Below are 22,036 nucleotides of genomic sequence, written 5' to 3'. Positions count from 1 at the left end.
TTTCCCAAGTCTGGAGTTCATACTAGATTCTTCCAGGCAAAATAACTGATCCCTGTTTCCTGCCAGGTACACGCTTTTCCACACCCCGAAGCACAGCCAAGCTGACAAAGAAGCGGGCATTGTCCATCTCCCCCCTCTCTGATGCCAGTATCGACCTGCAGACTGTCATCCGCACGTCACCCAATTCTTTGGTGGCCTACATCAATTCCCGCTGTGCCTCAGCCAGTGGCTCCTATGGGCACCTCTCGATTGGTACCGTCAGGTAGGCATTCCTTTCTGGGAGAGGATTGTGGGAAACAAGGCCTCCCTTAGTCTGTGTGGCATCCACAGGTGCCATGTTGCCTGCTGGGGTGCTTACTTGGGCCCTCTTGCTTCTTCCCCTATGTGCCTCTTGCCCCAAACAAGGAACCAATCCTGGCTTTCTTTTACTTCACTGGAGTAGAAAACTTCGTGAGACATCACCCTTGAGTTCTTTACTCTGAGGGAAGAGTCATGCTGGACTGAAGAGGCATGCCTTTTGTGGAAGAGGCATATCTTGAGGGAAGAGGCATGCTGGGAAGAAGAGGCATGCCTTGAGGGGGAGAGGCATGCTGGGAAGAAGAGACATACCTTGAGGGGGAGAGGCATATCTTGAGGGGAAGAGGCATGCTGGGAAGAAGAGGCATGCCTTGAGGGGGAGAGGCATATCTTAAGGGGAAGAGGCATGCTGGGAAGAAGAGGCATGCCTTGAGGGGGAGAGGCATATCTTGAGGGGGAGAGGCATGCTGGGAAGAAGAGGCATGCCTTGAGGGGGAGAGGCATGCTGGGAAGAAGAGGCATGCCTTGAGGGGGAGAGGCATTCTGGGAAGAAGAGGCAAGCCTTGAGGGGAAGAGGCATTCTGGGAAGAAGAGGTATACCTTGAGGGGGAGAGGCATATCTTGAGGGGAAGAGGCATGCTGGGAAGAAGAGGCATACCTTGAGGGGGAGAGGCATGCTGGGAAGAAGAGGCATGCCTTGAGGGGGAGAGGCATGCTGGGAAGAAGAGGCATGCCTTGAGGGGGAGAGGCATTCTGGGAAGAAGAGGCATGCCTTGAGGGGAAGAGGCATGCTGGGAAGAAGAGGCATGCCTTGAGGGGGAGAGGCATTCTGGGAAGAAGAGGCATACCTTGAGGGGGAGAGGCATGCTGGGAAGAAGAGGCATGCCTTGAGGGGGAGAGGCATTCTGGGAAGAAGAGGTATACCTTGAGGGGGAGAGGCATATCTTGAGGGGGAGAGGCATGCTGGGAAGAAGAGGCATACCTTGAGGGGGAGAGGCATGCTGGGAAGAAGAGGCATGCCTTGAGGGGGAGAGGCATGCTGGGAAGAAGAGGCATGCCTTGAGGGGGAGAGGCATGCTGGGAAGAAGAGGCATGCCTTGAGGGGGAGAGGCATGCTGGGAAGAAGAGGCATGCCTTGAGGGGGAGAGGCATGCTGGGAAGAAGAGGCATATCTTGAGGGGGAGAGGCATGCTGGGAAGAAGAGGCATACCTTGAGGGGGAGAGGCATGCTGGGAAGAAGAGGCATGCCTTGAGGGGGAGAGGCATGCTGGGAAGAAGAGGCATGCCTTGAGGGGGAGAGGCATGCTGGGAAGAAGAGGCATGCCTTGAGGGGGAGAGGCATGCTGGGAAGAAGAGGCATGCCTTGAGGGGGAGAGGCATGCTGGGAAGAAGAGGCATATCTTGAGGGGGAGAGGCATGCTGGGAAGAAGAGGCATACCTTGAGGGGGAGAGGCATGCTGGGAAGAAGAGGCATGCCTTGAGGGGGAGAGGCATGCTGGGAAGAAGAGGCATGCCTTGAGGGGGAGAGGCATTCTGGGAAGAAGAGGCATGCCTTGAGGGGAAGAGGCATTCTGGGAAGAAGAGGTATACCTTGAGGGGGAGAGGCATTCTGGGAAGAAGAGGCATGCCTTGAGGGGAAGAGGCATGCTGGGAAGAAGAGGCATGCCTTGAGGGGGAGAGGCATGCTGGGAAGAAGAGGCATACCTTGAGGGGGAGAGGCATGCTGGGAAGAAGAGGCATGCCTTGAGGGGGAGAGGCATGCTGGGAAGAAGAGGCATGCCTTGAGGGGGAGAGGCATTCTGGGAAGAAGAGGCATGCCTTGAGGGGAAGAGGCATTCTGGGAAGAAGAGGTATACCTTGAGGGGGAGAGGCATTCTGGGAAGAAGAGGCATGCCTTGAGGGGAAGAGGCATGCTGGGAAGAAGAGGCATGCCTTGAGGGGGAGAGGCATTCTGGGAAGAAGAGGTATACCTTGAGGGGGAGAGGCATATCTTGAGGGGGAGAGGCATGCTGGGAAGAAGAGGCATACCTTGAGGGGGAGAGGCATGCTGGGAAGAAGAGGCATGCCTTGAGGGGGAGAGGCATGCTGGGAAGAAGAGGCATGCCTTGAGGGGGAGAGGCATTCTGGGAAGAAGAGGCAAGCCTTGAGGGGAAGAGGCATTCTGGGAAGAAGAGGTATACCTTGAGGGGGAGAGGCATATCTTGAGGGGAAGAGGCATGCTGGGAAGAAGAGGCATGCCTTGAGGGGAAGAGGCATTCTGGGAAGAAGAGGCATGCCTTGAGGGGAAGAGGCATTCTGGGAAGAAGAGGCATGCCTTGAGGGGGAGAGGCATTCTGGGAAGAAGAGGCATGCCTTGAGGGGAAGAGGCATGCTGGGAAGAAGAGGCATATCTTAAGGGGAAGAGGCATTCTGGGAAGAAGAGGCATGCCTTGAGGGGGAGAGGCATATCTTAAGGGGAAGAGGCATGCTGGGAAGAAGAGGCATATCTTAAGGGGAAGAGGCATTCTGGGAAGAAGAGGCATGCCTTGAGGGGGAGAGGCATATCTTAAGGGGAAGAGGCATTCTGGGAAGAAGAGGCATGCCTTGAGGGGGAGAGGCATGCTGGGAAGAAGAGGTATACCTTGAGGGGGAGAGGCATATCTTGAGGGGAAGAGGCATGCTGGGAAGAAGAGGCATGCCTTGAGGGGGAGAGGCATATCTTAAGGGGAAGAGGCATTCTGGGAAGAAGAGGCATGCCTTGAGGGGGAGAGGCATGCTGGGAAGAAGAGGTATACCTTGAGGGGGAGAGGCATATCTTAAGGGGAAGAGGCATGCTGGGAAGAAGAGGCAAGCCTTGAGGGGAAGAGGCATTCTGGGAAGAAGAGGCATGCCTTGAGGGGGAGAGGCATGCTGGGAAGAAGAGGCATGCCTTGAGGGGGAGAGGCATATCTTAAGGGGAAGAGGCATTCTGGGAAGAAGAGGCATGCCTTGAGGGGGAGAGGCATGCTGGGAAGAAGAGGTATACCTTGAGGGGGAGAGGCATATCTTAAGGGGAAGAGGCATGCTGGGAAGAAGAGGCATGCCTTGAGGGGGAGAGGCATTCTGGGAAGAAGAGGCATGCCTTGAGGGGAAGAGGCATTCTGGGAAGAAGAGGCAAGCCTTGAGGGGAAGAGGCATTCTGGGAAGAAGAGGCATGCCTTGAGGGGAAGAGGCATGCTGGGAAGAAGAGGCATATCTTGAGGGGAAGAGGCATGCTGGGAAGAAGAGGCATGCCTTGAGGGGGAGAGGCATATCTTAAGGGGAAGAGGCATTCTGGGAAGAAGAGGCATGCCTTGAGGGGGAGAGGCATGCTGGGAAGAAGAGGTATACCTTGAGGGGGGGAGGCATATCTTAAGGGGAAGAGGCATGCTGGGAAGAAGAGGCATGCCTTGAGGGGAAGAGGCATTCTGGGAAGAAGAGGCAAGCCTTGAGGGGAAGAGGCATTCTGGGAAGAAGAGGCATGCCTTGAGGGGAAGAGGCATTCTGGGAAGAAGAGGCATATCTTGAGGGGAAGAGGCATGCTGGGAAGAAGAGGCATGCCTTGAGGGGGAGAGGCATATCTTAAGGGGAAGAGGCATTCTGGGAAGAAGAGGCATGCCTTGAGGGGGAGAGGCATGCTGGGAAGAAGAGGTATACCTTGAGGGGGAGAGGCATATCTTAAGGGGAAGAGGCATGCTGGGAAAAAGAGGCATGCCTTGAGGGGAAGAGGCATTCTGGGAAGAAGAGGCAAGCCTTGAGGGGAAGAGGCATTCTGGGAAGAAGAGGCATGCCTTGAGGGGAAGAGGCATGCTGGGAAGAAGAGGCATACCTTGAGGGGAAGAGGCATGCTGGGAAGAAGAGGCATGCCTTGAGGGGAAGAGGCATGCTGGGAAGAAGAGGCATACCTTGAGGGGGAGAGGCATGCTGGGAAGAAGAGGCATACCTTGAGGGGGAGAGGCATGCTGGGAAGAAGAGGCATACCTTGAGGGGAAGAGGCATGCTGGGAAGAAGAGGCATGCCTTGAGGGGGAGAGGCATGCTGGGAAGAAGAGGCATGCCTTGAGGGGGAGAGGCATATCTTAAGGGGAAGAGGCATTCTGGGAAGAAGAGGCATGCCTTGAGGGGAAGAGGCATGCTGGGAAGAAGAGGCATGCCTTGAGGGGAAGAGGCATGCTGGGAAGAAGAGGCATGCCTTGAGGGGAAGAGGCATGCTGGGAAGAAGAGGCATACCTTGAGGGGAAGAGGCATGCTGGGAAGAAGAGGCATGCCTTGAGGGGGAGAGGCATGCTGGGAAGAAGAGGCATACCTTGAGGGGGAGAGGCATGCTGGGAAGAAGAGGCATGCCTTGAGGGGAAGAGGCATGCTGGGAAGAAGAGGCATGCCTTGAGGGGAAGAGGCATGCTGGGAAGAAGAGGCATACCTTGAGGGGGAGAGGCATGCTGGGAAGAAGAGGCATGCCTTGAGGGGGAGAGGCATGCTGGGAAGAAGAGGCAAGCCTTGAGGGGAAGAGGCATGCTGGGAAGAAGAGGCATGCCTTGAGGGGGAGAGGCATGCTGGGAAGAAGAGGCATACCTTGAGGGGGAGAGGCATGCTGGGAAGAAGAGGCATACCTTGAGGGGGAGAGGCATGCTGGGAAGAAGAGGCATGCCTTGAGGGGGAGAGGCATGCTGGGAAGAAGAGGCATGCCTTGAGGGGGAGAGGCATATCTTAAGGGGAAGAGGCATGCTGGGAAGAAGAGGCATGCCTTGAGGGGAAGAGGCATGCTGGGAAGAAGAGGCATACCTTGAGGGGGAGAGGCATGCTGGGAAGAAGAGGCATGCCTTGAGGGGGAGAGGCATGCTGGGAAGAAGAGGCAAGCCTTGAGGGGAAGAGGCATGCTGGGAAGAAGAGGCATGCCTTGAGGGGGAGAGGCATGCTGGGAAGAAGAGGCATACCTTGAGGGGGAGAGGCATGCTGGGAAGAAGAGGCATACCTTGAGGGGGAGAGGCATGCTGGGAAGAAGAGGCATACCTTGAGGGGAAGAGGCATGCTGGGAAGAAGAGGCATGCCTTGAGGGGGAGAGGCATGCTGGGAAGAAGAGGCATACCTTGAGGGGGAGAGGCATGCTGGGAAGAAGAGGCATGCCTTGAGGGGAAGAGGCATGCTGGGAAGAAGAGGCATACCTTGAGGGGAAGAGGCATGCTGGGAAGAAGAGGCATGCCTTGAGGGGAAGAGGCATGCTGGGAAGAAGAGGCATACCTTGAGGGGGAGAGGCATGCTGGGAAGAAGAGGCATGCCTTGAGGGGGAGAGGCATATCTTAAGGGGAAGAGGCATGCTGGGAAGAAGAGGCATGCCTTGAGGGGAAGAGGCATGCTGGGAAGAAGAGGTATACCTTGAGGGGAAGAGGCATGCTGGGAAGAAGAGGCATGCCTTGAGGGGGAGAGGCATATCTTAAGGGGAAGAGGCATGCTGGGAAGAAGAGGCATGCCTTGAGGGGAAGAGGCATGCTGGGAAGAAGAGGTATACCTTGAGGGGAAGAGGCATGCTGGGAAGAAGAGGCATGCCTTGAGGGGAAGAGGCATGCTGGGAAGAAGAGGCATACCTTGAGGGGGAGAGGCATGCTGGGAAGAAGAGGCATGCCTTGAGGGGGAGAGGCATATCTTAAGGGGAAGAGGCATGCTGGGAAGAAGAGGCATGCCTTGAGGGGAAGAGGCATGCTGGGAAGAAGAGGTATACCTTGAGGGGAAGAGGCATGCTGGGAAGAAGAGGCATGCCTTGAGGGGGAGAGGCATATCTTAAGGGGAAGAGGCATGCTGGGAAGAAGAGGCATGCCTTGAGGGGAAGAGGCATGCTGGGAAGAAGAGGTATACCTTGAGGGGAAGAGGCATTCTGGGAAGAAGAGGCATGCCTTGAGGGGAAGAGGCATGCTGGGAAGAAGAGGCATGCCTTGAGGGGAAGAGGCATGCTGGGAAGAAGAGGCATACCTTGAGGGGGAGAGGCATGCTGGGAAGAAGAGGCATGCCTTGAGGGGGAGAGGCATATCTTAAGGGGAAGAGGCATGCTGGGAAGAAGAGGCATGCCTTGAGGGGAAGAGGCATTCTGGGAAGAAGAGGCATGCCTTGAGGGGAAGAGGCATTCTGGGAAGAAGAGGCATACCTTGAGGGGGAGAGGCATGCTGGGAAGAAGAGGCATGCCTTGAGGGGAAGAGGCATTCTGGGAAGAAGAGGCATGCCTTGAGGGGGAGAGGCATGCTGGGAAGAAGAGGCATACCTTGAGGGGGAGAGGCATATCTTAAGGGGAAGAGGCATTCTGGGAAGAAGAGGCATACCTTGAGGGGGAGAGGCATGCTGGGAAGAAGAGGCATGCCTTGAGGGGGAGAGGCATATCTTAAGGGGAAGAGGCATTCTGGGAAGAAGAGGCATGCCTTGAGGGGAAGAGGCATGCTGGGAAGAAGAGGCATGCCTTGAGGGGAAGAGGCATTCTGGGAAGAAGAGGCATACCTTGAGGGGGAGAGGCATGCTGGGAAGAAGAGGCATGCCTTGAGGGGAAGAGGCATTCTGGGAAGAAGAGGCATGCCTTGAGGGGAAGAGGCATGCTGGGAAGAAGAGGCATGCCTTGAGGGGAAGAGGCATTCTGGGAAGAAGAGGCATGCCTTGAGGGGGAGAGGTATGCTGGGAAGAAGAGGCATGCCTTGAGGGGAAGAGGCATGCTGGGAAGAAGAGGCATGCCTTGAGGGGGAGAGGCATGCTGGGAAGAAGAGGCATACCTTGAGGGGGAGAGGCATGCTGGGAAGAAGAGGCATGCCTTGAGGGGGAGAGGCATATCTTAAGGGGAAGAGGCATTCTGGGAAGAAGAGGCATACCTTGAGGGGGAGAGGCATGCTGGGAAGAAGAGGTATACCTTGAGGGGAAGAGGCATGCTGGGAAGAAGAGGCATGCCTTGAGGGGAAGAGGCATGCTGGGAAGAAGAGGCATACCTTGAGGGGAAGAGGCATTCTGGGAAGAAGAGGCATGCCTTGAGGGGGAGAGGCATATCTTAAGGGGAAGAGGCATGCTGGGAAGAAGAGGCATGCCTTGAGGGGAAGAGGCATGCTGGGAAGAAGAGGCATACCTTGAGGGGGAGAGGCATGCTGGGAAGAAGAGGCATGCCTTGAGGGGGAGAGGCATATCTTAAGGGGAAGAGGCATGCTGGGAAGAAGAGGCATGCCTTGAGGGGAAGAGGCATTCTGGGAAGAAGAGGCATGCCTTGAGGGGAAGAGGCATTCTGGGAAGAAGAGGCATACCTTGAGGGGGAGAGGCATGCTGGGAAGAAGAGGCATGCCTTGAGGGGAAGAGGCATTCTGGGAAGAAGAGGCATGCCTTGAGGGGGAGAGGCATGCTGGGAAGAAGAGGCATACCTTGAGGGGGAGAGGCATATCTTAAGGGGAAGAGGCATTCTGGGAAGAAGAGGCATACCTTGAGGGGGAGAGGCATGCTGGGAAGAAGAGGCATGCCTTGAGGGGGAGAGGCATATCTTAAGGGGAAGAGGCATTCTGGGAAGAAGAGGCATGCCTTGAGGGGAAGAGGCATGCTGGGAAGAAGAGGCATGCCTTGAGGGGAAGAGGCATTCTGGGAAGAAGAGGCATACCTTGAGGGGGAGAGGCATGCTGGGAAGAAGAGGCATGCCTTGAGGGGAAGAGGCATTCTGGGAAGAAGAGGCATGCCTTGAGGGGAAGAGGCATGCTGGGAAGAAGAGGCATGCCTTGAGGGGAAGAGGCATTCTGGGAAGAAGAGGCATGCCTTGAGGGGGAGAGGTATACTGGGAAGAAGAGGCATGCCTTGAGGGGAAGAGGCATGCTGGGAAGAAGAGGCATGCCTTGAGGGGGAGAGGCATGCTGGGAAGAAGAGGCATACCTTGAGGGGGAGAGGCATGCTGGGAAGAAGAGGCATGCCTTGAGGGGGAGAGGTATGCTGGGAAGAAGAGGCATGCCTTGAGGGGAAGAGGCATTCTGGGAAGAAGAGGCATGCCTTGAGGGGAAGAGGCATTCTGGGAAGAAGAGGCATGCCTTGAGGGGAAGAGGCATTCTGGGAAGAAGAGGCATGCCTTGAGGGGGAGAGGCATATCTTAAGGGGAAGAGGCATGCTGGGAAGAAGAGGCATGCCTTGAGGGGAAGAGGCATTCTGGGAAGAAGAGGCATGCCTTGAGGGGGAGAGGCATGCTGGGAAGAAGAGGCATGACTTGAGGGGAAGAGGCATTCTGGGAAGAAGAGGCATGCCTTGAGGGGAAGAGGCATTCTGGGAAGAAGAGGCATGCCTTGAGGGGAAGAGGCATTCTGGGAAGAAGAGGCATGCCTTGAGGGGGAGAGGCATTCTGGGAAGAAGAGGCATGCCTTGAGGGGAAGAGGCATGCTGGGAAGAAGAGGTATACCTTGAGGGGGAGAGGCATATCTTAAGGGGAAGAGGCATTCTGGGAAGAAGAGGCATGCCTTGAGGGGAAGAGGCATTCTGGGAAGAAGAGGCATGCCTTGAGGGGAAGAGGCATTCTGGGAAGAAGAGGCATGCCTTGAGGGGGAGAGGCATTCTGGGAAGAAGAGGCATGCCTTGAGGGGAAGAGGCATGCTGGGAAGAAGAGGTATACCTTGAGGGGGAGAGGCATATCTTAAGGGGAAGAGGCATTCTGGGAAGAAGAGGCATGCCTTGAGGGGAAGAGGCATTCTGGGAAGAAGAGGCATGCCTTGAGGGGAAGAGGCATTCTGGGAAGAAGAGGCATGCCTTGAGGGGGAGAGGCATTCTGGGAAGAAGAGGCATGCCTTGAGGGGAAGAGGCATGCTGGGAAGAAGAGGTATACCTTGAGGGGGAGAGGCATATCTTAAGGGGAAGAGGCATTCTGGGAAGAAGAGGCATGCCTTGAGGGGAAGAGGCATTCTGGGAAGAAGAGGCATGCCTTGAGGGGAAGAGGCATTCTGGGAAGAAGAGGCATGCCTTGAGGGGGAGAGGCATTCTGGGAAGAAGAGGCATGCCTTGAGGGGAAGAGGCATGCTGGGAAGAAGAGGTATACCTTGAGGGGGAGAGGCATATCTTAAGGGGAAGAGGCATTCTGGGAAGAAGAGGCATGCCTTGAGGGGAAGAGGCATTCTGGGAAGAAGAGGCATGCCTTGAGGGGGAGAGGCATTCTGGGAAGAAGAGGCATGCCTTGAGGGGAAGAGGCATGCTGGGAAGAAGAGGTATACCTTGAGGGGGAGAGGCATATCTTAAGGGGAAGAGGCATTCTGGGAAGAAGAGGCATGCCTTGAGGGGAAGAGGCATTCTGGGAAGAAGAGGCATGCCTTGAGGGGAAGAGGCATTCTGGGAAGAAGAGGCATGCCTTGAGGGGAAGAGGCATGCTGGGAAGAAGAGGCATGCCTTGAGGGGGAGAGGCATTCTGGGAAGAAGAGGCATACCTTGAGGGGGAGAGGCATGCTGGGAAGAAGAGGCATGCCTTGAGGGGAAGAGGCATTCTGGGAAGAAGAGGCATGCCTTGAGGGGAAGAGGCATGCTGGGAAGAAGAGGCATACCTTGAGGGGGAGAGGCATATCTTAAGGGGAAGAGGCATGCTGGGAAGAAGAGGCATATCTTAAGGGGAAGAGGCATGCTGGGAAGAAGAGGTATACCTTGAGGGGAAGAGGCATATCTTGAGGGGAAGAGGCATGCTGGGAAGAAGAGGCATATCTTAAGGGGAAGAGGCATTCTGGGAAGAAGAGGCATATCTTGAGGGGAAGAGGCATGCTGGGAAGAAGAGGTATACCTTGAGGGGAAGAGGCATATCTTGAGGGGGAGAGGCATGCTGGGAAGAAGAGGCATATCTTAAGGGGAAGAGGCATTCTGGGAAGAAGAGGCATATCTTGAGGGGAAGAGGCATGCTGGGAAGAAGAGGCATGCCTTGAGGGGGAGAGGCATATCTTGAGGGGAAGAGGCATGCTGGGAAGAAGAGGCATGCCTTGAGGGGAAGAGGCATGCTGGGAAGAAGAGGTATACCTTGAGGGGGAGAGGCATATCTTAAGGGGAAGAGGCATGCTGGGAAGAAGAGGCATATCTTAAGGGGAAGAGGCATTCTGGGAAGAAGAGGCATGCCTTGAGGGGGAGAGGCATGCTGGGAAGAAGAGGCATGCCTTGAGGGGGAGAGGCATATCTTAAGGGGAAGAGGCATGCTGGGAAGAAGAGGCATGCCTTGAGGGGGAGAGGCATGCTGGGAAGAAGAGGCATGCCTTGAGGGGGAGAGGTATGCTGGGAAGAAGAGGCATACCTTGTGGGGAGGACGTACTTTGAGCTTACAGAGTAACTTCTCGGCATATTAAAAATTAAGACTCATCTTTTCACTAATCCCCACTGAGGAATGACTGCTCAGCACTGAAACCCCCGTACCTTTTGAAGCATAAGGGCTAGAAACTTGTTTCTTATAAAAAGGAAAACAGAAGTACTTGTGAACCCAAATTCTGTGTCCAGTAGCACAAGTTTACTTCACTTCTACGGAATCCCAATGCATGCACACGCATTGTCCTGCCCATAGTGCAGTCCTGCCAATGTTTCCTTTGTCATTGTTTTAGCCCTTCCGTTGGATTCCAGAACCCTGTGGGCCACCAGAAAGCCCAGGGGATGCCGTTTGGTCACAACCCCTCGATGGTTCCCTGCGGCTCTCATGAGCACCTGCCTGGTCGGACGGGAATGATGCACCATTTGCCGCCCCCTTGTGGGATGCTGAAGCACTGCCAGGTAAGTGGGTCCCAAATCCTCCCTTCTCGGCACATTGTTTTGAAGCCTGTCGATACCAAAGCCCACTCAGGTGACCACATCATTCCTGTTGTGCAGCATTAAAGTCTGGAACAAGGCCCCAGAATACATTTTTGCAAAGACGGGGTGCTCGGGTAGGCCCTTAGAATGAACGATCCATCCAGGGGAGAAAGATGGGGGGCTGCCAGAACAGGAGGGGAACGGGCCTCGACTGGGGGTGGGGCCGGGGTTGGAGAGGGCGCCATCACCTGGAGCTCTCGCCGTCTCTCTCCCACAGCTGAAGTCAGAGCCGAGCCTGGGCAGCCCTCTGGATGCCCTGAGCACCAAGTGCCCGGAGGAGTGCTCGGAGGGTGACATTTCCAGCCCAGCCTCTACGGGGACACAGGTAACACCAAGGCCACAGACAACGTGCTCACACTTGCGCAGACGGACACCCTCTCCGGAGCCGCGTGGTTCTTGCACGATGAGGACAAAATTCCCGTAGCCGGCCTCACAAAGCCACGGTGTCCTCCCTGGCCCTTGTTTTCCCATCATGCAAATCTCATTGCTTGGTAGGCCCGTCTTGTTGTGAAGTTTTGCATCCCATCTTGGGTCCTAACGGTGAACCAAAAAGAACCAATCAGCATACCAGCAAGAGCACACGGAACGGCTTTCCCTCGACTCTTCCGAGGAACCGTGCAGATAGAGGGGTGTCTTATATTGGAGTAATCCAGCAAGACAAGGGAAATGAATGAACTGATGTTCTCTGTGGGCATGTTGATTTCCTGTGTGTGGAGAAGGGGATGGGAAACATTCACATATGAGATTCTTGTGTCAGCAGTCTGAAGTCGGGGAAAGTGTACCCTGTGCTCTTGTACATGTTTCTCCCGGCCGAGAATCTGACTTCATGTAGGTAACACATCCCGTAGAAAGCAGCTCGGATCTGTTTAGAACCCGGAATGTTCTCCTCTGACGGGTCAAGGAGTAGAACGGGCTGGAAGTCATTGGCCAATGCACTTTCCCAGTGTCACAGAGCCTAACTAGACCTCTCCAGGGCAGGTGGGGGAGCCACATTCTGGAGGTGCATGCTTCTCAAGCGCTTGCCGGTCCCATGCAAATCAGGAGCATGGCACATGGAGAAGGGACTCAGACATCCACCCATGCTGTTTTCATGATACAAAATTGCCCCAGGGAGTGCTGTTTGCATCATTTGGGGCTGCCTGCATATGGATGAGGTACGTCTTCCGTTTAGGGATGGGCACAAACCGAACGACGAAGCAGAATTCATTACGAATTTTGCCTTGTTTGTGGCTCATGAATGGGAGTTCATAACTTCCACTAACTTTTAAGGCAGGTTGCGACAGTTCCTGGATAGAGCAGAAAGCAGAGGCTTAAAGAGACTCCGATTCCCTTTAAACTCATGCTTTCTATTCCCACGCAGAAACTACACCATTGCTCAGCTCTTTCGGACTGTCACCTGCAGTCCCTTTAAACTTTAAAGAGACTGAACAAGACAGTTCGAAAAAAAAGCCGAGCAGCAAGGCTCACTTAGCTGTTTTTCAGCCTTTCTGCAAACCCTGTTTAAATAGACTGGAGTCCCTTTCAACAGGGTTTTAGGACCCACAAATTGGCATGGTTTGCAAATGAAACATCCCGGTTCGGTTGAAGACACGAATCACATTTGTCCGCCATTCGTGCCCATCCCTAGTTACATGTTCACAACGGGGCAAATAGCACCCCTCTGAGACCATTTTAGGCCAGCCACAGGGCTCAGGGAGAAAGGTCTGATGGCTGAACCAGCCATCATGGTGTTCTCATGGCTGCCACATGGTCAAAGTCATTAGAACATACCACGAGAACCTGATCACAAAGGCCAGGGCAGTGCGGTAGGCTGAGGCACTCTTGTCTTATGGAATACCAAAATGGTTGCATCCCATACCATCTCCCATGGGTGTTTTCACACTTAAAGGGTGTCTGAGCAGGGGGTGGGAAGAATACTCATGGAATCTTTAAATGAGTTTAAAATGGCAGTGGTACCTTTGTATCTAATTTGGTTGTGAGTTCCCCTGTTCTAAGCCCAGGAAACACGGAACTCCAGGCCTCTCTCCCCAACCCGGGGCATCCCTGGGGAAAACATGTCAAGCAGCCCGTAGCCAAACAGGAAATGCAGAGCTACTGGCTGACCCCCCCCTTCCCAGTCATTATTGCTTGGTAGATTCTCTTCTCTGGCAGTCAGGTGGGAAGGAAGATCAGCCACACAAGAGCATTTCCCATCCCTTGGGATTTCCATTGTTCCAAAGAACCCGAAGACATGATGCTGAGCTGCTTGGCCCATAATGATAACTTTTATCTAAGTTTGTCAGCCTCCAAGGGGGCCAGAAGTTCTCCTGGGTTCACAGCCGATCTCCAAATCTCAGGAATCACTTCCCCTGGGAAGACAGCCACCTCGGGTTGGGAGGGGAGCTCTGTGGCCCCACATCGCTCCTGACCGGCATTCTGTTCCAAACTCTGCCCCCTAAATCTCCAGGAATTCTGCTATTCAGAGCTGGTGACCCTAGGGGAACCTCCAAGCAAAGAGAGAATATTTGTGGGGAACGATACCGTAACAGCAGTTACCAGAGGTGCCACTGGGATATTAATAAGAAAATGGGTCTACCGTTTGGGCTTCCCTCTCCATATGAAGTGGTGATCCTTAAGAAGTTGGAAAAGCACTAATCTTATCTGTGCATCATGCTCAAACACCCAGGACACAGAGAGAGAGAGAGAGACGTCCGCAGTAGCTACTCCATTTCTAGCTGATGGGTTTCCTCCGGAGGCTTAGCAGAGCCAATTTTTGTGGAAAAGATCATTTTTGTCTGGGCGAGTGGTCATCGGATGGGGCTGATGGAGTGAGGAAAGGAAGGGATTGTAATTGTTTGTGTTTGATGTAATCCCATTGATATTGCCCTGAGCCTTCTCCCCCTCCCCACAAAAAAGTTAAATGTGTGGAAGGGAGATGATATATTTCTTGGGAGAAACCCTGGCTGAGCACTCAGACGCATTGTTTCCGCCTGCTCGCCCACATGATGCTTGCAAGAGGCACATGAAATGCACACACTTGATGTGTGGTGCTGCCTTATACTGCATCGGCCCATTGGTCCATCTAGTCTATTTTGTGGTAGCTCATCCAAGTTGAAATCAGAGGTGTTTTCTGTCCCTGATGGTCTCTCAACTGGAGATGCTATAGACCAGGGGTAGCCAAACTGTGGCTCTCCAGATGTCCATGGACTACAATTCCCATGAGCCCAAGGGGCTCATGGGAATTGTAGTCCATGGACATCTGGAGAGCCACAGTTTGGCCACCCCTGCCATAGACAGAAACTGGGATTTCCGGGATGTAATGCATGTGTGCCCTCCCACTAAGCCACAGTCCCTCTCGTGAGCCCAGAACAAAATGGTTAAAGGTAAAGGTAAAGGTATCCCCTGTGCAAACACCGAGTCATGTCTGACCCTTGGGGTGACGCCCTCTAGCGTTTTCTTGGCAGACTCAATACGGGGTGGTTTGCCATTCCCTTCCCCAGTCATCACCGTTAACCACAAAATGGTTAAGCCTCCCTTAAAAACAGGGTAATGTTGATTCTTGGACTTCAGGCAGCCAAGCTCCCACTGCATTTGGAGTCTGTTCTCTCTCTTCCTGCGATCCATTCTGGGAGAACGTGGTGAGGAAGGCACAGGCCAGATGATTTCCGGGTTACCTCCAAGGACCTCTGAACGTGTGTCATGTCTTACCTCCATCTCAGGACCCCTTACTAAGCATGCTAGATCCCCGGGACGAGCTGGAGAAGGAAGACGGGAAGGTGGAGGCGGAGGCCGTGTACGAGACCAACTGCCATTGGGAAGGGTGCTCCAAAGAGTTCGACACCCAGGAGCAGCTGGTGCATGTGAGTCGATGGGGCACCCGCCTGCGGGACTCTCCGGTCGGCTGGATGGGTTGTCTCGCTCACCTCTTTGCTTTGAGAAAGGACCAGCTTCACCCAACAATCCCCAGGGCAATTCCTGCTGAGCCTTGAAATAAACCAGGATAAGAACCAAAAGCCTATAATGGATTATAAAGGTTGCTGCATGTCTTCATGAGACAATGAGGTAGCGGCAGTCCTCCAGGCAAAACTCACGCCAAGGTGTCCTCTTTTCAGTCTGCCGCAGGAAACCTGGCTGCTGGTGCAGAGACTTGGTCTTGCATGGCCAGGAATTGAGCATCTTGTCTCCAGGGCCAATAAAAAGTTGTCTGTCTGCCTGCCCCATACATCAGGCATGGCTCACGCTCTTCTGCTGCCTCCAAAGGGGCCACCACCCATGAGGCCCTGGCATGATGCAGAACACGGGATCGCTACCGTTGTTCAGGTTCCACTGGGTGCAGCACCTCTGGACCATGCCCAGGTCCCAAGACACCCCTCTCCTCTCTGCCCTTGCCGGGGGGCTGTGAAGTGCAGCTGCCGGGATGGGGGAATTTCCCTGCTCCTTAACCCCACACTGCTGCCTCTCAGATCCGAGACAGACTAGAGAGGAAGCCTTTGCGTTTTTGTACGCCTCTGTCTCTAGCTTGCTCCCAGCCTTTCTTGTCCTTTCCTCCCTGGTTGTAATCAGAGAGGGATCTGGCACGGTGAGCGATTTAGCCAGTGAATTTCGTGGCCGAATAGACAAACTTAGGCTGCTTTGATGCAAGCCAAATGTCCTGACTTAGGCACCACTTCTTAGGTTACTGAGATGCAATTGGATCAGTTAAAAGCCACAGGAACGTATGAAGCCGCCTTCTACTGAATCAGACCCTCGGCCCATCAACATTAGTATTGCCTACTCAGACAGGCAGCATCTGTCCTAGGTCTCAGGCAGAGGTCTTTCACATCGCCTATGGCCTAGCCCTTTAATTGGAGGGATAGAACCTGGGACCTTCTGCCTGCCAGGCAGATGCTCTACCACTGAGCCACAGCCTGAATGGTGGCCTCAATTCAGTTGATTTAACCCCGTTGCTTCCGGTCCTGTGATCAGGCTGTGCTAGGGGAATATCAGGGAAGGCATCCCCCGAATGAGTGGCCGGCTTCCACCGACCCCCAACCTTGTCTTCCTTCTCTCCCGAACCTCTGCAGCACATCAACAACGAGCACATCCACGGGGAGAAGAAGGAGTTTGTGTGCCACTGGCATGACTGCTCGCGAGAGCAGCGGCCCTTTAAAGCTCAGTACATGCTCGTCGTCCACATGAGGCGCCACACAGGAGAGAAGCCCCACAAGTGCACAGTAAGTGGGAAGGCGGGACCCCAAAACAGCTAGCTAGTTTCCAGCTGGAGTCTCAGGGAGGTAGGCAGGTTGGCGTAAAGAAAAGAGAAGGAAGCTCCGCATTGGGGTTGGAAGAGAGACGGAAGCCCTCCGAGGGTCTCCCCCTCTGCCCCACCGACCGCCACCCCCTGTCGCCTTGCAGTTCGAAGGGTGCAACAAGGCCTACTCACGGCTGGAGAACCTCAAGACCCACCTGCGATCCCACACGGGCGAGAAGCCCTACGTCTGCGAGCACGAGGGCTGCAACAAGGCCTTCTCCAACGCCTCCGACCGGGCCAAGCACCAGAACCGGACACATTCCAATGAGGTATGGCGTATACCCCAGTTGACCAGGGATGATAGACCTTTCCCCAGATAGCAGACACTGGTAAATAACTGTCCCTGTTGAAAGAAGTCTTCGGCTTTCAATCCCCTTCCCTGGGTCATTAGAAATCGACTATCTGAGCAGGAAAGAGTCCATGTGTCTTGATAGTTTGGCGCATGCAGAGACACAGAACTGCAGTGCCCTATATCCATCTTGTCCCCACCCTTTAACGCCTCTCCAAATAATGAATGTAGCTTGAGCTACAACTAAGTTTAACCAGATCCATATGGAGATTAAGCAGTCTTCCCTGTTGCAAGAAAAACATTGGGGCCTGTTTCCTACAGGTATTCTGTATTTATTTATTGTACGGCATGTGTGTAGGGTAGCCAGGGGATCTCAGGATTAACTGGCAGGCAGGGAAGACACAATCAGAGGTGGTTTGCCGTTGCATGCACCCTGGTGTTCGCTGGAGGAATTACTACCCAAATCCTTGGAGGTCTCCCTCCCAAAATACTAGCCCTGCTTAGATTCCAAGATCTGATGTGGTCAGCTTATCCAGGTCAGGGCTTTCCTAAAGGTGTGCAGTACAGACTGTAGCGGATTACTTGAATCAAGTGTATGGCAGGTGGAGAGGCACGTTTAGAAAGGAGAAAGCTAACTTACTACAGGGGTGGCCAAACTGTGTCTCTCCAGATGTCCATGGACTGCAATTCCCATGAGCCCCTGGGGCTCATGGGAATTGTGGTCCATGGACATCTGGAGAGCCACGGTTTGGCCACAGCTGCCTTACTAGAGAAGCTGAGTGCTGTTAATACACAAGAATGGAGCCAAGCCCGTTGACCTGCAGGCATGAGCCTGTCCACATCCAAGTTGTGCAATTCTGGGATTGCTTTCCTGGGAGTAGACCTCAATGAATAGACCGGAGTCAGGTCCTGAGTAGACCCGCTGACGATTGCTCTAGCGTCGTGCCATCTGAAGCAGAGTCCTGCCCTTCTACGTCTGTTGAAGTCAGGAGGGTGCAACTCTTCTGAGAATCGCACCATTACTGAGAGCTGAACTGGGTGTTACGGTTGCCATGGGTTTAACCCGTACGATTTAACATGGGAACTGGACCATTTAAGAAAACCCTCATGGTTGTTTTGGTTCCTGAAAAGGCACGGAGGGAAGATGATTGCTCGGTTCCCCCACTGATCAGTATCGGCCCCTTGTGGCATTATTTTAATGGCCAGACTCCGCTGTAAAAGGGTATTGGTCAGTATGAATCAAACCCATGGCCACTGTAATGGGTAGTTTGGTACAGCACCACGTCTCGTGGTATGTCACCACCCAATGCATCATGCCAAGGCAGAGGGGCCACGAAGGTTAATGCCTTCTCTGGAGCTCATCCAAAGGTTCTGACCAGCTCATTGGTGCTCCGGCAGAAACCCTACGTCTGTAAGATCCCCGGCTGCACCAAGCGCTACACGGACCCCAGCTCTTTACGCAAGCACGTCAAGACGGTGCACGGGCCGGACGCTCACGTCACCAAGAAGCACCGTGGCGATACGGTGCCCAGCAGCCGGATGCTGGCCCTCCACGGGGACATGAAGCAAGAGAGGGACAGCGAGGGCAGGAAGGAAGAGGGCAAGCTCATGGTGCCAGACTCAAACTTGGTAAGTCCTGCGGGTTGACGGAGATCGAGGCGACTGAATTCAACCCGCCACGAGCCGCAAGGGAGTGGCGGGCAATAAATCAAATGATGATGATGATAATAATAATAATAATAATAATAATAATAAAATAATAATAAGGGAGGTTGGTGGGTGGGGCACATCGCTTAGAACAGCCTGCCTGTTCTTGTCCCCCAGTATCAAGCCAAAATATGGGTACATGGGACTATTGTCTGTTGATTGGCCAAAATGTTTCCCCCAGTGTTCTTTCACAACAGAGAACAGTATTTTTGTGGGGGGGAATTTGGTCTGTTTTAAGAGATTGAGGCTTGGATCCTCTGCCTTGGCTCCGCAAGTCCTCTGATGGGCCATGGGTTGTTTTCATGCAGCACTTTGGTCTAGCGCAAGTGGAAGCGTCCAGTGCCAAAGGAAATGGGCTCTGGGGCAGAGGGCAGGTGCCACAGGACCCCAGGGAGAAACCCACACAGCACAAGGTCTAGGCTCCAAACCTATATGTTTTCACCCGGTGGTCCCCAACCCCTGGTCCGGGGACCGGGACCGGTCCATGGATCAGTCGGTACCGGTCCGTGGCTCTTCCTTGTCCTCCTCCCCAGCTGCTGCCTCGGGGGCTGCCCTGCCACTCTGCCGCTGGCTCACCTTTGGTGCTCTCCAGTGGCTGCCATGGCTTGGGCTTCCCCTCGGCGTGGCACTGCACAGCTGCTGCTGGCAGCGCCCCCCAGCGGGCGGCAGGAAGACAGGGGCGCTGGCGGGAAAGCAAGCAAAGCAGGGGCTCAGGTGGCGGCGACATCCCTCATCAAAAGACTACCCCACCGGGGGACCACTGTTTTCACCAACTTCAGCCTTCATTTCAAACCAGGACCATTTCTGCATTAGGAGACATACCTTGTTTAAGCCTCACTTTGGATTGCCTTTGGATGCTGCGAGTCGACTCCAGCCTTTCCGCATTTGGACTTACCTCTCCTTATTTCCCCGGCTGAAATTTTCTGTATGCTTTCGACACTCAGCCCAGTGGAGGCAGCCTCCCATCATGCTTTGCTCCCTTCGTTCCCCTTTCCAAAACAATGTGATTTTTGCAAAAGGGTTCCTGCCTGCAGCTTAGTTTTCATTGGGCCCCTTAATCCCACCATTCAATGCCATTGATCACCTCCCCCTCTTCCCCCCAAAGTGTCCTCAATGTAATTTAAAAACAAAACAAAACTGAGTTATAACATTATATCCCTGCTGTGCAAGACTGCTTCCCCCCAAAAAACAGAAACAGTGTTGTAACGCTATTACCCCTCTTCTTTTTTGAAGGCAGGTTTTTTTGGAATGGAGGGAGGCGGGAAGTTAAGGGTGAGGGAGAATGGCAACAAGGGCCCATTCTGCACACATTAGATAATGCACTTTCAATGTGCTTTGGTAGTTGGATTGTCCTGTGTGGAACAGGCAAATCTACTTCTAAAGTGCATTGAAATTGCATTATCTGTTGTGTGCCAAAACAACTCAAAATGGGGAAAACCCAATTGCCTGCATTTCCACATTGGGCAGCCCTGAATTAGACTCTGTTAGACCCCAATGTTCTGGGGATTCCTTTACTGCAGGGCAAGTGAGGGGGCAATTTGGGTCTGCACCTGAAGATGCTGATTTTGGTGAAGAAATGGACAAAGCAGTCAACCTGTTAAAAATACAAATCTGAACCGTATCACTAGTGCTGAAACTCTACAGGCCTCTTTGAAAAGAGAAACCCGCTACCGCTGGAGCTTTCCTTTAAAATGTGATTTAATTTTTTTCAAAAATACGATTTAAATCAAAACAGTTCAGTTTTTTTAAACTTAGCCTGTTGCTCAATAATAAGTGGGGGAGGGGCAAGGAGTTTCACTGCTTTTCAAGGCAAAAGCTAAATTGGGGGGGCACATCACAGATTGTTAAAGTAACAGGCCAATTTACCCAAAGTTTATGTGATGCTCTAGTGGTGCATCATCCCTGTGTCTCCAGAAATCTCCCTAGCTGGAGCTGGCAACCCTGTTGACTGCAGCAAACTGTATTCCTGGGCAGGTTGGTAGATGTGGAAAGAGTTCCCCGATGTGGCCAAGACATAATTGGTTGCATTTCTCCCTAAAATTTATCCTCACCCGTTGCAACTGGCCCCTTCTGTTAGCCCAGGGTTTCTCAACCAGAGTTTCATGAAACCCTGGGGTTACTTGGTAGCCCTGGGTTTCCTGAATGGGTGGGACTCGATTATTTTTATATATATTTTTTAAAATTGTTAAACTCTTATTGGGTAATATGACCAAATATGGTCATGTTGACTTGCCCCTCCCAATGGCCAGTGATGAGGGGTTGGGGAGGGGCCCCGGGTGGGCACGTCCACAACGATGCTTCCCAACCAGATTCCGCACGATTGCACCACCTCTGTCGTTTCTCAAAAGCCTCAAGATTGTTTCAGGGGTTTCTTAAGGGTAAAAAAGTAGAGAAAGGCTGAGTTGGCTGGCTAAAAGTTTCGTTGGTTAACCTACCTTTGGGTGCCTCTCCCCCGGTGCAGCTTAAGCAATAAGAGGGAATCAATGGGAGGACCCCACTGTAAGTCTCCAGCCACAATCCCTGTAACCACGCCTGTGTGTGTGCTCTGCCCCCCACCCACCCACCCACCCAGAAACCGCAGCCCAGCCCCGGAGGCCAGTCGTCCTGCAGCAGTGAACGCTCTCCCTTGGGCAGCGCCAACAACAACGACAGCGGTGTGGAGATGAACGCCAACGCAGGCGGCAGCCTGGAGGACTTGTCAGCGCTGGAGGAGCCCTCGGAGCCCATGGGGACCTCGGGGCTGTCGGCCTTGCGCAAGCTGGAGAACCTGCGCATCGACAAGCTGAAGCAGATGCGCAAGCCCTTGCTGGGGAAGGGAGTCAAGCTGCCTTCCATCTCCGGAGCAGGTAGGGGGGGCGAGGCCGGGCGGAAGCGCAAAAGCCAGACAGCAGGAATGTAGCAATCCGCTTGTCCATGTTTCTGCCTGGATTCTGAGTCCAGGTGTAGGGGAGTGGTTATAGGACTGGGCCAGGATGTGGGAGATTCAGGTCTGAATCCCCCGGATTGCCATAGAAGCCCACCTCCCCCCACCCCCACCCTGGGGTGTCCTTGGTACAAGAGGATATTGACTCATTGCCCAAGGAAGGGGTCCCTTCTAAGGGATCACATCGCCCTCCTCAGACTGACACCCTACAACAGGGCTAGTCAAACTGCGGCTCTCCAGATGTCCATGGACTACAATTCCCACGAGCCCCTGCCAGCGAATGCTGGCAGGGGCTCCTGGGAATTGTAGTCCATGGACATCTGGAGGGCCGCAGTTTGACTACCCCTGCCCTACCACCACAGGACTCTCACTCTGCACAACAGCAGAAGGGCTGTCAAACACAGGAGTGCATCTGTTCCGTCAACTTCCTGAGGATCTCTTCCCCAAACGTCCCTCTCTGCCTCCGCTTCCCCAGGTCGCCAGCCGTAGTCTTCAGGGAATGAACCTGCTTTCTGAAAGCCACGAGTTCCGTGCAGGGAGCACATGCTCATGATTTCCACCCAGTAGCTAATCATACATGTGGCACCCTCTGCAGAAAACTAGAGAGCCTCAACTCCTCTGCAGGCTTCCTTCCTTTAAAACTAGTTATAACTAGTTAGTGATGTAGAGGTCTCCTGAGTGATGCAGGGCCACCAGGCAGGATCTCTGAGATAAGAGCCACGAGCCATGAACCCTTTGACACTTGCACTTCAGCTCTTCCTAGGAGGAGC

The 22,036-nt window shown here is 53.8% G+C and overlaps 1 protein-coding gene across 2 annotated transcripts in view; it reads left to right on the top strand.

The window, feature by feature from the left end:
* Positions 1-22,036, top strand: part of GLI1 (GLI family zinc finger 1) — a 153,790-nt gene that overhangs the window by 125,933 nt on the left and 5,821 nt on the right. Inside the window, exons 4-11 of one of the 2 annotated variants that reach the window (XM_077329195.1) lie at positions 67-262; positions 10,835-11,000; positions 11,296-11,403; positions 14,777-14,917; positions 16,121-16,270; positions 16,452-16,616; positions 18,035-18,265; positions 20,916-21,189. In XM_077329195.1, the coding sequence (XP_077185310.1) occupies positions 67-262; positions 10,835-11,000; positions 11,296-11,403; positions 14,777-14,917; positions 16,121-16,270; positions 16,452-16,616; positions 18,035-18,265; positions 20,916-21,189 (1,431 nt within the window). The remainder of the gene's footprint in view (positions 1-66; positions 263-10,834; positions 11,001-11,295; positions 11,404-14,776; positions 14,918-16,120; positions 16,271-16,451; positions 16,617-18,034; positions 18,266-20,915; positions 21,190-22,036) is intronic. The other variant, XM_077329196.1, reaches the window with a different exon arrangement.

This window comes from Paroedura picta, chromosome 3, assembly GCF_049243985.1.
Source record: "Paroedura picta isolate Pp20150507F chromosome 3, Ppicta_v3.0, whole genome shotgun sequence".
NCBI classification, from domain to species: domain Eukaryota; kingdom Metazoa; phylum Chordata; class Lepidosauria; order Squamata; family Gekkonidae; genus Paroedura; species Paroedura picta.
This window is presented reverse-complemented; position numbering and strand designations above follow the sequence as displayed.